This window comes from Peromyscus leucopus, chromosome 4, assembly GCF_004664715.2.
Source record: "Peromyscus leucopus breed LL Stock chromosome 4, UCI_PerLeu_2.1, whole genome shotgun sequence".
In the NCBI taxonomy this organism is placed as follows: Eukaryota; Metazoa; Chordata; class Mammalia; order Rodentia; family Cricetidae; genus Peromyscus; species Peromyscus leucopus.
In genome coordinates this window covers 69,712,904-69,727,984 of record NC_051066.1, presented here as the reverse complement: position 1 = coordinate 69,727,984, position 15,081 = coordinate 69,712,904, and the positions used below count along the sequence as shown (strand labels likewise).

At 51.8% G+C, this 15,081-nt stretch overlaps 1 protein-coding gene across 1 annotated transcript in view; it reads left to right on the top strand.

The window, feature by feature from the left end:
- The first annotated feature begins 4,141 nt into the window (after positions 1 to 4,141).
- Positions 4,142 to 15,081, top strand: part of LOC114699666 (probable inactive 1-aminocyclopropane-1-carboxylate synthase-like protein 2) — a 21,489-nt gene continuing 10,549 nt past the window's right edge. Inside the window, 4 exon segments of the mRNA XM_028878832.1 lie at positions 4,142 to 4,203; positions 5,385 to 5,557; positions 8,368 to 8,471; positions 8,575 to 8,820. Of these exon segments, the coding sequence (XP_028734665.1) occupies positions 4,142 to 4,203; positions 5,385 to 5,557; positions 8,368 to 8,471; positions 8,575 to 8,820 (585 nt within the window).

The following is a 15,081-nucleotide window of genomic DNA, read 5'->3' as shown; positions in this document are numbered from 1 at the left end:
GAGCAAGGCTCTCAGGCACCACTTTTTCTGCTGGACCAACTAAGGCTTGAGGAAACACAGTCCTTTCCTAAGGGAGACAGAGCTGAAGGCTCTGAGGCCCTGGGTGCAGGAGTGGACGAGTGGTATTAGGTGAAGTGTCCCAAACCAAGTCTCGAGAACAGCTTAGATGGGGATCCAGCTCTGCTTTTTCAGTTCTATGTTCAGCCATGGCCAGGCCTCCTGTGCTTGCAATGGCTGGTGTGGGGCAGGGTCCATTTCTGGGCCCACTCTAACTCATTGACGGGTATTGATGTAACCAACCGTCTTATTAAATAAGAAACACAGAAACAATGCAAAAGAGAAAGCCAAGAGGTCAGAGCTCAGAGCTAAAATCTCACCCTTCCGCCTGCGGTGTCCCAGCTTCCCGAATGAGAGCTCTATTTCCTGTCTGTTCGTCTATTTAAAGTATTTTGTTCTGCCTTCTCATTGGTTGTAAACCCAAACACGTGACTGCCTCATCACTGTCTGAATGTACAGCCCCCTAGGTCTTAAAGGCATATGTCTCCAATGCTGGCTATATCCCTGAACACACAGATATCTATGGGATTAAAGGCGTGTGCCACCACCGCCACACTCTTGCTATGGCTCTAATAGCTCTGACCCCTGGGCAACTTTATTTATTAACATACAATCAAAATCACATTTCAGTACAATTAAATTACCACCACAGACGGGTCCAAATTGTTTCCCAGCCTTCAGCTAGAGACCCCAGTCCTTCAGCACATGAGCCACAGGCTGCCTGCATATCCTGAGGACATGGGGTGGTGTCCCTAGAGCCATCAGCTGAGAGAGAGAAGGAAGTGCTACAGCCTCTTATCTCAGATGAGCGGTCTATTCAGTTCTTGGTAGGGGGCAGAGCCCAGACCCAAAGCCTCTTAAAAGCCGGACCCATGGTCCCCCACTTCTACCCCGAGGCCCAGTCAGAGAGCAGCTGTGCTAACACAGTCTGCCATAAGAAAAGGCTGGTTCATCTTCGGTGGACCATTGAAGAAGAACCTTAGCAGGCTGGTACGCTGGGCAGAGTCTGGAGACTTGCATGGACCTGCATTCAAATGCCATTTCTGTGACCTTGAGCCAGTATTTCCTGTTTCTGAGCCTCAGTTTCCATCTATGTAAAGAAGGACAATGATGCCAATTTCTAGTTAATTCTGAGGAATCAGTAAAAAGGCCTCCCAGGCAGTAAGCACTATGCCCCATGCGTTTCTCTGTTTCCTTCATCCTTTTAACTCCAACTCTTCCTCTGTTAAAACTCATCTTCTTGGGCTGAGAAACGGATCCTCCCTCCAGCAGGTCAGGCTGTTCCCCACGTGGCCCTAACATTCCCCATACACTTCTTACAGTCCACGAAGACCATCCCAACACTCAGTGCCGCGTGCCTTGATAAGAGCAGATCTGAAGCTCCCAGGGAAATGAGACCCCCAAGCGACCCTCTTATTTTCTGCCCATTGCTGGTTTGATGAGCGGGGGCAGGGCACGTCCTGCCAGTCATTTTCCAGAGTGGAAAAAACCCGGGTTTCTGGGTGGTGGCTGCTGCAGTACTGCTATTCGGCTTAGTCACCGGGTGCAGGCCAGGGATGCCGCTGGCTTCTAACCAAGGGTCCCTTTGGGAGCTGCTGTTTCTGTGCTGGCAGAGCTGGGGCCGTGGGGTGGGGCACCAGAGCTGGAGAGGATCCCAAGTCCCCTCTGAGGTACTCTCATCTGAGTCATTTTTGGGAGAGAAATCGGACCTGTGTAACCTGATCACTCAAAACAGTTGGTTTAAGAGACGCCAAGAAAGATCAGATCGATTTAGGTTGGAGGCCGTTTCAGACGAGCTCCCAGCAAAGGGTGGGTGGTCCTCACAAGAACATTGGGGTCAGTTGTGAAGCACCTTTCCAAACCCAAATTACAGCACCCTGTGACGGGGGACCTTCTCAGCAATCAAGTAGACATGACTGGGTGCTCTATCTATCTGGGGGGAAAGCAGGGCTGGAAGCCAAGGCCTAGGGTGGTTGATGATAAGAGCTCTTATATTGTGATGTTGGGCAAGCCAGGCCCCTCCCCATGCCTCAGTTTACCCACTTACACATTCTTTTCGAGACCCTTCTGGCTCTGGAAGTCTGATTTACTTCTGAGGTTCTGCCTCATCTCCTACCGCCTGGAGGTCGGCCAACGAACAAATATTTATAGAGCCCTTGGCATCTTGACAGGTGAAGCAGGAGAAAAAAAGTAATTTCCAGGCCAGCCCCTGCCCTCTTAGAGCTCGTCTAGAACATCCAGATGTACACAGGCAAACTGCACAGATGTGACCACCAACATCACTGGGAGCCACTGAACTCTGGGGATCCGGAGAACTAGGGCAGACCTTGAGCCAGACCTTGCAACCCATGTGGGACTCAGAGAGCAGGGTCATCATGTGAGGCCTGGTGAGGAATCAGAGCTCACACATACAATGTGCAGGGTCTGCCCAGCACAACTCCGGGGGGGCACCACTCACATGTGGGGATGGGTGGTGGCAATTGATATAGCATTCCATGCCTCAGTTTCCTCCTTGAATCATGAGAGTTCCTGTCCCATTGTGTGGGGAAAAGGATGGAAGCAGACATGTAGACCATTTAGCTCCCGGCTGGGTAAAGGACACATGTTGGGATGGCTGGCCTCAGGGGATGCATGGAGGAGGTGGATGGAGGACTTCCTGGAAGATTCTGGGTTCTAGGACAGTACAGCTCATGGACAAGCTTGGGATTAGCCACTAGCAGACTGCAATGATTTTCCCATAAACTGTATGACGAGATGGTTCTGGCTCATCAGCAGGGTCTCCTGGGAGAACTGTTTTAGGAAAATGTTTTTGAAAGACAGGAGCAAGGGCCCCAGGAGACCAGAGTTTTCTTCCTCACCCTGCAGGGATCTTGGACCATTCCCTATATTTGGTGTGTCTGACCTTCTGTACCCCCTGCCTCACCCCATGTCCCCACTGGAGAAGGAGCTTCATGGTGGCCGGTCCCTTGGCTTAAGCCTCTATTCAGGAGGTTTGAAGATGCAGGTTCTTGGGAGAGGTTTGGCTTCTCAGAGACCAGTATGACCCCGAGCAGGAGGCTCAGTCAGGTTGGGATGGATTTGGGCCTGGGGGATCTGCCCATCCTTAAGCCTGGCATGTCCACACCAGCTGTGCCAACACTGAGCTGAGTAGCAGAGGCCTCCACTCACTGCAGGGCTGACTCGTGACATCTTAGCCTGCCTGAGCCTCCGGACTGCAGCTGGCCTTCAAGACTTGAATGCAGCCAGCATTCTACTCCCTCTTCCCTTGGCATGTGCAGCCAGAAGCTGAGAGTCCTTTGCCTTGGTCCTGGACCCAGCAGCACCCTCGGGATCAATACTAGAGGGGTTTCTAGGCTCAGGACCAAGAAAAAATAATTTCTCATTAAAACTTTAACAAACATAAAATATGAACTTCACCCTTCTGTCTCTGCCATGCTTTGCAGGGTACTAAAGCAACTTGGTTTTTTTTCCTTTAAAAAAAAGGAAGTGTATGTTCAGTTGGTAGTGCACGCCTGTAACCACAGCAGTTGAGGGGCAAGAGCAGGTGAGTCGGCGTTTCAGGCCAGATCTGGGTGTGGGGCCCGTTAAATGCATGCATATAAAATGGAGTCTTCTGTAAGTGGTGTCTGCATCCAGCATAATAACGTTTCCGTGTCGTTCTCTGTGTCAGCGCTTTACTCTCTTTTTACTGTTGAGGAAGGTTCCATTGAACAGCTACAGCACAGCTTACTGCTCACTACCCGACAGACTGGGTTGTTTCCACTTGGTCTGTTACAAGCAGTGTTGTGAACACTTGGCGTGCATGTTTTCGGTCTGCACATTTGTCTTACATTCTCTCGGGTGGAGATCCAGGAGTGGAGTTCCTGGGTAATAATATAAATCTTCGTTCAGCTTTTTGAAGTCTACCAAATTGTTTCCCAAAGTGGCCGCACCATTTTACAGTAGAGGCAGCAGCGTATGACGGTTCCTGTTCTTGTCAATGCCTTGATATTGTGTGTGTGTGCATGTGTGTGTGTGTGTGTGTGTGTGTGTGTGTGTGTGTGTGTTGGGGGGGGCAGGTAGCTCCACAGCAAAGGGTGACCACATGGCCAGACCACATCTGCCTGGAGAGAGGGTGTGGGAGCAGCTGAGAAAGGCTGGCAAGAGGTGAGGGGAGAATGTATGGACCAGAAAGCACCATTGGCCCACATTATAGGCTCTTTCCTCTCTCCTTCCTTCCTTCCTTCCTTCCTTCCTTCCTTCCTTCCTTCCTTCCTTCCTTCCTTCCTTCCTTCTTTCCTCCCTCCTCCTCCCTCCCTCCCTCCCTCCCTCCCTCCTCCCTCCTCCCTCTCCCTCCCTCCCTTTCTTCCTTTTAACAAAGCATGGGAGGGAGTCTTGCCATGTAGCTCGGTTGGCCTCAAACTTGAAATCCTCCTGCCTCAGCCTTTGGAGTGGCTGGGATTACGAGCCCAGGCCCCCAACCCAGCTTGTCTGTCACTTCCATTCTAGCTGTTCCGGTGAGTGAAATGGTGTCTCTGGTGGTCTTGTGAGTTTTGTTTTTTTTAACTTTAAAAACATTTGTTTTGCATAGGGTAGAGCACACATGCTCTGGCTCCCCTGTGGAGGTCAGAGGACAACGTGACCCCGAGAGAGTCACTTTGTCCCTTCTACTTTGAGGGTCTCAAGGATCAAACTGAGGTCACCAGGCTCAGCAGCAAGCTGCTTCACCCACTGAGCCGTCTCACTCCCCCGACTCCGGGGGTTTTGATGTGTGTGCGTTTCCCTAACTAACAGTGTTAAGCAGGTGCATGGCCATCACTGATGAGTGATAAGAACCCTGGCGAGACTCAACTGCAGCATCCCTGCATGAGGGTCCGGGACACTTGCTGGGAGACCCGGGCTCACTACTGTCCCTCCTTGCTCCTAGATCCTTCACTAGCACATAGGCCTTGGCTGGGGACAGGACACTCTGGAAGGTTCCTTTGCATTTCAGAGCCCACAGCCCCAAGTTCCTTAGAAGTCCTGGTTCTGCATGTCTGATTGTCCGAGGGCTCGCTCAGGTGCCCCCCCCTCCCGATGAGCAATTTAATCTTGAGACTGGCCAAGAGGTCACTTAGGAAAGAGAAAGGTGAAGTCTAAACTGGATCCCCTGGGGGGTGGGACAGTCCCCATAAAAGGAGGGCTTCCGGGAAATGACTGCTTTGGCTACGATTCTTTTCAGCAGTCAGACTGTACTGTCCCCTGGGCCTTGTCAAAGTTGTTTGTTGTTTTTTTTTTTTTAATTTTTTTTTTGCAGTAAATGTCTTCCTTCTCTTCTCTGGGATGCTCTCCACCCTCTGTCTCCTCAGACTCTTTGGGCTTGGCCCTCAGACCCTGGGTTATGGAGCCCTGCTCTTATTCCCGTTTCTCAGGGACAGAGCTCTGCAGAGCCGGGCCCCCTCCCCTCACTCCTCCAGGCCCCAGAAGGGCCGCCTGCTGCCTGGCTATTTTTATCCCAGGAGCTTTCTCAAGGAGCAGGCACGTGAGTCCCCGCCAAGGCTGGTCCCTGTGGAAAACCTCCCCTCATGGGGAAAGAATCCGGGGGATTTTTTTGGGTCCTGGATTAGAGCCTTCAATTTTTGTGTTCCTCACTGATTTATGGGGGTTTTAGTTGTTGACATGTTGTTTTGTTGGAATAAAGGCAATATGGAGTTATGAATCGGGTCTGTTCATCATCTCTCGAGTAGGTGGTGGTCAGCCTGGGGTCTGAATACATCTAAAGTGGGAAGAAAACAACTCCACATGGGAACGGAGGTCAGGGCTAATGTGGACTGAGCTGGGTAGACAGTGTCTGTTGTGTGCACAAGTATAAGAAACTGAGTTCAGATCCCGAGCACATGCATAAAAAGCCAGCGTGGCAATGTGTGCCTATAACCTCAGTGCTGGGGAGGCAGAGGCAGGAGGATCCCAGGGTTGAGGTGGAGAAAGAGAGCTGTGGTGATGTATTGTGTCCCCCAATATATTGTGCACCCTAATAAAGCTTATCTGAGGATCAGAGGGAAAAGCCAGCCACTATATTAAACATAGAAGTCAGGCAATGGTAGCCCACACCTTTAATCCTAGCATTTGGGAGGCAGAGAGATCCTTCTGGATCTCTGTGAGTTCAAGTCCACACTGGGGAACAGAGCCAGGCATGGTGACACACGCCTTTAATCCCAGGAAGTGATGGCAGGAAGCAGAAAGGTATATAAGGCATGAAGACCAGGAACTAGAGGCTTTTAAGTTTTTAGGTTTTTGAGCAGCAGTTCAGCTGAGATCCCTTCCTGCTGAGGACTCAGAGGTTTTCAGTCTGAGGATTCATGGAAACAGGATCGGCTGAGGAGTTGGCAAGGTGGGGTAGGCTGTGGCTTTTTCTGTCTCTCTGATCTCTCAGCTATCACCCCAATGTCTGACTCCGTTTTTTGTTTTTTTTGTTTTTTTTTTTTTTAATTAATAAGACTTAAGATTCGTGTTACAGAGAACTATCAGAGATTCAACAGCCCTCACGAGACTCCTTACTCACACTTACAAGGCCCCTAGGAGGATGACATAGGGAGGGTCCCAATTTTACATGTGACAAAATTGAGACTGGGGGACCACCTAGGCAATGTCCCCAAGGTCTCCCAGGAGCAATGTGTTGCAAGAATTTTCTCCTTGTGTGCATGTGAGGGGGAGGAGGGGAGGATAAGCAATGTCTATACCCTTCTCATAAGGTCCCGGTGACAAGCTAAGAGTTTGATTCTACCAGAGTTCACCCTGGGGACCAATGAGTTTGGCATGGGCAAAGGGGCAGGAGTGTATGGAAAAGCAGCCATTCTAGAGGGTCTACACCCAACATGGGTGATGGCATCCCCATGGCCGTGCAGACCGACCCTTCCACTCGTCTTCCTCAGCCCTCTACTTTAGCCCAGTGCCATGTGCTATCAGGGTAGAACTGTAAACGCATGGTGGGGTGGGAGTTCCATGACCCCCACCCCAACCTCCTTCTGCAAAGGACCATCAGCCAGGGTGATGGTCTCCTGCAAGCAGACACATGCGGTTTTATGGAGACGGCAGGTGCTTTGCTCAGGGGACAGTGCGGTGTAACACCATGAGGGGCTCTGCAGAGCACCCACGGGCCCATTTCCCTCAGACGTTAAGTCTCAGCTCCGCCACATAGTAACCATGACAACCATGACACAGGACCAGCTGCTTCACCTCGCGAAGACGCGTGTCCTTAGCATGGGGTTGTAAACCTTGGTTCCAGGATATGAGAGGATCCCATGGAATGGTGTGTGCACCGTCTGGTCACCGGCCGTTCCTTCCTCGGCTCTCTTGGATGGCATCAGTTCCTGAGAGCCAGCTGCCCTGTGCAGTCCCTGCACCCCCTCACCCCCACATGTCTGTTGGGGGGAATCCGGGACTTTTTTTTTTTCTTCATCTGGGAGGTTTCCTTTTCGTCTGCCTTAGGTTGGAGTCTGGATGGGGTGATGTCTGAAGATGTCAGTTCTTTCTGAGAGGAGGAACATCTGAAGGGAAGCCCAGGCATGGCCCAGCCCGCCCGCCATGGGTTTAGAAATGCGATGTCTTTATTGGAGGAAACATCCATGGAGGAGGAAGGCGATGGAACAGACAGGGTGGGAGAGTCCCTAGGCTGGGATCCCTGGAGAGAAGGGAGAAGCCTGAGCTAGCGGAGGAAGACCTTCCTATACAACCCCAAGTTCAGTCCAGCTGGCATGGTCACACCTTGCTGTTCACCACCTGAGGCTGCTGCTGGTCGGGCAGCAATAGTGAACCCAAGTAACTGGGCTGTCGATCAATCATCCTCTCTCTAGCAGGACGTCCACAGCCACCACATGGGCCCACCGGGCAACCCTGGGAAATGCGCTCCAGCTCCTTGAACCTCAGCCTTGGCATCTGGAAATGGCGGTGATAAAATGACACTTCTGTTTGGGGTGAGGAACTTGTTTCAGCTTCTACAGTTGTGTGGCAGAGCAGCCCTGAACTTGAGATCGCGTCAACTTACTATTCCGCACAGTTCTACGGGCTGAGGGGGCTCAGCTGGCTGCTGCTTCCACTTCCTCGGGTGGAGCCGGGATTACTCATGCTGAAGTGGCCAAAGGGGCTCCCCCAGGGCGAGTACTTGCAAGATGCCTCTACCCTCTCAGTAGAGAGCCATATGGGTCGTCACACCCCCTGGGCTCTCACGCCCTGTAGATTGCACCCAGGCTGAGCCTTCTTCCATCCAGTAAGGGCCAGCATTCAGGAGGGCATCCCTGTCCGGTGCTACTCCTGCTTCTGCGGTGTTAACTAATGTTGCCTTGGCCATGGCAGGTCCCTTGGCCAAGTCCAAAGCCAGTGCCCAAGGGCACAAACCGAGCATTACTCACTACAGGCCCTTGGTGTTTCAGGCTATGGGGGATGAAGCTGTAACACTGGTAAGTTCTCCAAGGCTGAACAGAAAATGCATCATGAGCAGGCCTCTGGGAAGTGAAAGAGTGTGGCTGTCTGTCCATCCGCCCTCCTTCTGGCTCTGAAAAGCTGGAGCAACGAGCAGGGGACCCATGGGCCCAGGAAGAAGGGGGAAGTGGAGGCAGTGTCAGAGTCGGGTCTGGGGCAGATCCTGGTCAACAGAAGCGGATGGCCCGAGGAGGCGTCTCTGGGCACCGAGAGGAGACGTTTTGCCAGGAAAGCACTGGGAAGGCACTCACAGGCATGATGGGAGAGAAAGTCCCACGGAAAGTCACAAGTCCTTCACGGAAAGAGGCCCCTTGGGGGAGAGGGGAGGTGGAGACTTCGCTGTGGAGACAGAGCTGGGGTGGGATGTGACAGCAGGAACAGTCAGCAAGGCTCCCTTCGGAATGCTCCCTGTGACAGCTGCAGTCTCGGGGGACAGGCGAGCCTACACTTAAGTAGGGCTCAAAGAGAAAAGACAGAAACAATGGAAGCTTGAGCTACGGGGTGGGGGAGGGGCATCCTACACTCCCAGCCCCTCCTCCTGACCTGCCTTTGTAACGGAGAAAAATACTGTCCAGAGACGCCTAGTGACTTACCCAGAGCCACACAGTATCTACAAGTCTGAGTTGAGAATTGAACGCAAGTCTTGACAATAACCTGCCAGAGCTCAACCCTCCATCCATATCACACCCCACAGAGAGACCATCTCCAGGATCCCTGACCAGTGGGCCTAGACAATGACCCAGTTTCAGTGTCTGCCTAACCAGACATCCCCACCACCACCTCCCCTCCCAGGGACCCAGGGCACAGTCTCCCACTGCTCCTGGCTCCTCATTCTAGTGCACCCCAAGGATTGGGGGATCACTTGACTTCCCTGGGAGGAGGCTTGGCTTTAACACATGGGTGCCCAGTAGATAGCATCTATTGAAAATAAAACACCTCTGTGCCCAAGCAGGATGCCAGCCTCAGATGGGGGGGATGGGAATTTGCTAGCTAGGGTAGGAAGACCTTGGGGGAAGCAAATGGAGAGAGAGCCCAGGGAAGACGGCTCGAGGCCCAGCAGAACTGAGCTCTGGCCAGAACAGAATTGGAGGCTGGGTCATGCTAAGAGCTGGGAGGGAGGCCGGCCGGAGCCGCCCTCAGAATCTCTCAGCAGCCTAATGAGAAAAGACAGGGAGGTGGGCAGGGAGCAGAGGAGGGAGGAGGGCCAGGGAGCACTCAGAGGCTCCCCTGTACGTGTAGGTGGAAGACCCACTGATTTTGCATTGGAATATGATTCTCAGCCTTCTGGCATGTCTGAGGAAAGCGTGGCTTCTCTAACACCACGTGCACATGAAGATAAAGGTTAAGGTGGAGGCGAGAGGCCACTGAGACCCATCCACTATCCCTCTAGCACAGGGGTCCACCTCAGGGGTTGGGGCATTAAGCTTGGGTGAGGTGTGGCCTCCACAGCAACTCCAGCAGGGCCATGGCTGAGAATACAGCCCTGGGGTTGGCAGAAGCCCAGGTGATAACCTCGTAGTAAAGGCATTCTCCAAGTGGCTCAAAACTGAGGTGTACCCCCAACCTGGCCCTAGGCTGCCTGCTCTCAACCCCACAGGGCAGTGAGTAACTCATGACAGACAGGTCCAGGAAACCTGGGCTGTTTTGAGCACATTCAGAATACAAGCAGAAAGTCCTAGCTTGGTTTGCTAATTAAGAAACCCATTTCTCAAGTAGCAGCCCTGGGGCCATTCCTTCCCCAGGGCCTCTGCAGTTGCTGCTGCCCTACCTGGAAGACTACCCCACATGCAGCCTGCTCCTTAGGTTCCTGCTAAGGTCTTTGTCTAGCTCCCCATTTAATTGCACCCTTTCTTGCTTTCGGTCGGTCCAGAGGTACATGTGGCCCATGGGCTGTTTGACAATTGCCGAATGAGTGGAAATCAATAACAGAACAAGGCTGATTTGCTCCTGCGGCTGTCCAGTAGTGCCAGATGTCATTGTTCCCTGGAAAGAGAGAGCAGCTTTGGGGGTCTGACTTCCCATGCCAATACTAGACAAGTAAACAAAAAGCATTGACTTGGCACCTACTGTATGTTTGGTCCCCATCGGCTAAGAGGATGAACATGCAAAGTAGAGGGTTAGTCCTTCTCTGGGTCTTCAACTGAAGTGGTGACGTCTGAGTGCTGAGACCCAAGTCGCTCGGAATCATGGGGGACAGTTGAAGCCTGGGGGATGGACAGGGGCTGCAGGCAGCGGGAACTTTCTGAAGATAAGGGACCACTCTGAAGGACAGGCCCCAGAGGGTGAGTGGTTTGAGGAAGCTGCTGTGTGGCACCCAACTGGGTGACTGGTAAGCCAAGGCCATGTGGTCCCTCCTCTTCAGTCACACACTGCAGATCATCTCAAACAGCCCAAGGCCGCACTACAGGGGGACTCTTCAGGGACTGTTTCTGCAACCCAGGAATCTGGGAAGAGGCCCATGCTGGTCCTGGCTTCAGACTGGCCCACACACACCCTAATGCAAGTAGCGTGAACTTGGATGAGGTTAAAGAACCTTGCTGGGCCCAGTGTGGCTACTTGTAAATTGAACCCTTTCTTTATTAAACTTTTGGGGAGTCTATTATGTGAGACTCTGGTGCTGTGACAGAAAAGAGAGCCCCATTACAGACTCCAGGTTGTAACCACAGCTCCAGCAAGCCAGGTCCTTTCAGGGAGACCTTGCTGCTTCTCTCTGGGCCTCTGATCATCACGACTTTTCTCTGAGGCATGTCGTGGTTCTTGGCAGGCTTTGGCCCCTGCCTTAATCTCCAGGCCCACCAGGTTCCCCTCTGGAGGATGCTGGGAGTGGGGGCGACTGGGAGAAGAAATCTGCCCTCCTCAGCTACTGTGGCCTGCCTCTGCTGTCCTTACCTTCAAACCCAGGGCCTGAGCTGGCCCATCAGACGCTGGTCATGGATTCTTGGTGAGACGAGGGAACAGTGATTGATGGCCTGGTTTCTAATCACACCAGGGGGTGTTTTCTATGTATGAGACACTAGCCAAGGCACCCACCCTATCCCAACTCCCATCTTCAAAATGCAGACTCTGAGTCACCAGGGGGTGCAGGGAGTCAGCAGTTGGCATGGTGTGCCGGGGCCTGGCATGTGGCAGTAGGGCCTAAGCACCTCGAATTCCCAGCCCTTCTGCAGTCACTTACTATGACCTGGGGACTGAAGGGTGGTGCCTATGGACTTCGCCTGGCCTTTCCTTTATTCCTCCTGCAGCCTTTCTAGGCCTGCACAGTGACAGCCTTATTAAGTTCCACGTGCAGCAGGAAAATAAGGATTTAGCGCCCCCTGTTGGCAAAGTCAGGTTATGTCTGGGTGGTTAGAGGAGGTGCCCGAAAGAGGAGGCTCCCAGTCAGCAGTTTGTATACAAGGGATTTTTCTCTAAGAAACTCTTCTTTGTGCTGTGAACATTCATCAAGACCATACAATTGTTTGATTTTAAAGTTATCATCTATATGATATAATATGATATGATATGATATGATATGATATGATATGGTATGATATAATAATCAAGTGTTAGACAAACATAACCAAGATCCTCTTGTGCCTTGGAACCACAGAGCAGAGAAGCCTACAGCTCAGACCTCAGATGATTGCCATAGGGCATCCACTCGTCCACCTACCCTCTCACCCATCCATTTACTCCCAAGGTACTAGCTTCCATTACCAGAATGAACCTTGAGACAATCAACTTTGGGAAAAGACAAGGTTTATTTCCATGCCTAGTTTTGAAGGTTTCAGTCCATGGTGCTTGGCCCTGTTTAATATTGGGCCAATGACCAAGCAGCATTTCACACGGGGGGGGGGGGGGAGGTGTGGAGAGCTGGTGGAGTGGAAAAACAGAGACAAAGTTCCCAGTGCACGTACGTATGCACGCACGCACGCACGCACGCACGCACGCACGGCCAACAGCACTGCTTTAGGAAGCAACCATCAAGGCCAGTCTTCTTCAGACTACGAGCAATGAATGAAACAATCGAAGGTGTCTCTCCTTGTGCAGTTTTTATTCCAGATAGGGGGCCTGCAAAGAAATTACCCACAGGGGTGTTTATAGTGTGGAAAAAAGTAATGCTACTTTGAAAAAAAAAAAAAAGGAAGACAGTGGAAGGAAGGAAGGGGGGGGCCTGTAGCAGCCCAGAGTCCTGAGCCCCTCACTGTAGCCGACATATATGTTTTTGAGACGGGGGTTTCACTGTGTAAACCAGGCTGCACTTGAACTCAAGGGGACCCGCCTGCCTCTGCTTCCCAAGTGCTGGGATTAAATGTGTGTGCCACCACACCTGGCTCATTTTAATTTTAACGTTTGAGAACAGGGCCCTGGGTGTTCTGGGAGGATAGGCTACTCTGGGTTCACATCTGTTCCTGGACTGTCAAGGCTAGCTCAGGCACAGCTGAGAAGCCTTTACACATCCCTATCTGCCCTGTGGTGTCAGCACCGGTGTATCTCCTATTCCGTCTCCACACTGCCTGGGAGGTAGATTTCCTGACTTCTCTCTTTAACAAGAAGAATGGGAGGCTTGCCAAAGCCACACAAGCAGGAGGGCCTAGGCCCTGGGGGGATGGTGCCTGAGGTTCCTGGACACCCTCCCCGGCTTCCTTGCACAGTAGTCCTCCTGTCCTGGTTAACTCCATGTCAGCCTGCACCCACATTATGACCTCCATAGAAATGGGGAGGAACCACTGGCTCATTGCTGTTTTGAACAGGCCCCATTTGCTCTGGTGATTCTCAATTAATTGGTAAGCACTCCATTTGCCCAGGGTTTTGCCTGTGCACACAGGCCCTGGCTCTAGCCTCCTTCAGTGGTCCTCATGGCTTGCCAACACTTCAGGTGATGCCAATCCGCTTTAGATTTGCTTCAGCCTGACACTCCATGGAGCCAGTTCTCTGTAATGATGCCAAGGTCATTTTAAGTAATAGGAAGCTCCTGGGAAGAGTTTTCTAGAAGGGAAGAGATGGATCGTATTCCTCTTGAATGCTTAAAAGGGAAGGAGGAGGGGGCTGGAGTAGACTGTCCCTAAACAGCAAGGGCACTTCCAGAAGGCGTCAAGATTTCAGACTTCACCGAGATGAGTGGAAGGAGAGCCGGTGAGCTGGTGGGGAGAGGCAAGCTCTGGCATGTGGAGAGGGGAGGGACTTCGGGCCACAGACCCCTGGAGCTTAAAAGGCAATGGGGTTTATGGTCAGCCAGCTTCGACCTAACATTGTAACACAACGTTATCTATAAAGTTGGGGCTTGAGAACTGGGTAACCAAGTTACAGAAGAAAAGCGACAGCTATGGCGTCCTCTTTCAAGTTTTGGCCTTGTGTTGGGTTACATCCACAGCTGTGCTGGGGCAGGTTGACACAGCCGCTACCTTCCATGACAAATGCACCCTACTTGTGTGGTCTGGTAGCATCAGTTCACGCCTTTGAGTCTCTGGCTTCTAATCTACAAAGTGAGACTTACGGAACCAACTCAAAGGGGAGACCAGGAGAAGCCTAGGAGGCTCCTACATTAGCACTGAGCCGATTCCTGTCCGGCTTCCCATGGCCCCTTCTTTCCCTACTTCCTCTGCTCAGGACTGCTCTGCCCTGGAACTCACGGAGGAGGGCTGTCCTCTTGGCAGAGCTTGTCTGAGCCTGACATTGATTTTAGCCAACATGGGAGAGGAGTGTGGATTGGAAGGTAGGTGAGGGCAGGCTAGGGACATCGAAGCCAAAATATAGCTGAGGGGTGCTGTGGATGTCGCTCTGTATGCTGTGAATGTGTTGCTCTGATTGGTTAATAAAGTGCTGATGGGCCAGTAGCCAGGCAGGAAGTATAGGTGGGACAAGCAGAGGAGAGAATTCTGGGAAGAGGAAGGCTGAGTCAGGAGTTGCCAGCCAGACACAGAGGAAGCAAGATGTGAAGGCAGAACTGAGAAAAGGTACCAAGCCACGTGGCTAAACATAAATAAGAATTATGGGTTAATTTAAGTGTAAGAGCTAGTCAGTAGTTAGCCTGAGCTGATGGCCAAACAGTTTTAATTAATATAAGCTTCTGAGTGATTGTTTTATAAACAGCTGTGGGGTCCTTGGTGCCGGCAAGCACAGGAAAACCTTCAGCTACAGAGGGGTGCGAAGGAGGAGACTCATAAACCCAATACTAACCGTTTAGGGCTAGGCTGTAGGGCGCTATGTCTTTGTCCTACAGCATCATTTACAATAGGCGTTTCTAATATAAAAAGTCTTGGCAGAGTTCCGCTGTCTATTCCCTAGTGACCTCAACCTGTATTTACTTTCTTCATAAAAGTCAGTTTTCCAGGAGAATGCACAGTGCTCCCACTGGCAAGGACAGCCCTTGTAAGTGACTCTCTGAACTAGGGTCTCTCGGTGCACAGGCGCCTCTCATCATCCACTGGAGATTATATCCTCATATGTATATGTTCCTCCAATCTCTGTCTCCCCAATCTGTCTCCCCAATCTGTCTCCCCAATCTCTGTCTCCCCAATCTCTGTCTCCCCAATCTCTGTCTCCCATCTCTCCCAATCTCTGTCTCCCCAATCTCTGTCTCCCCAATCTCTGTCTCCCCAATCTCTG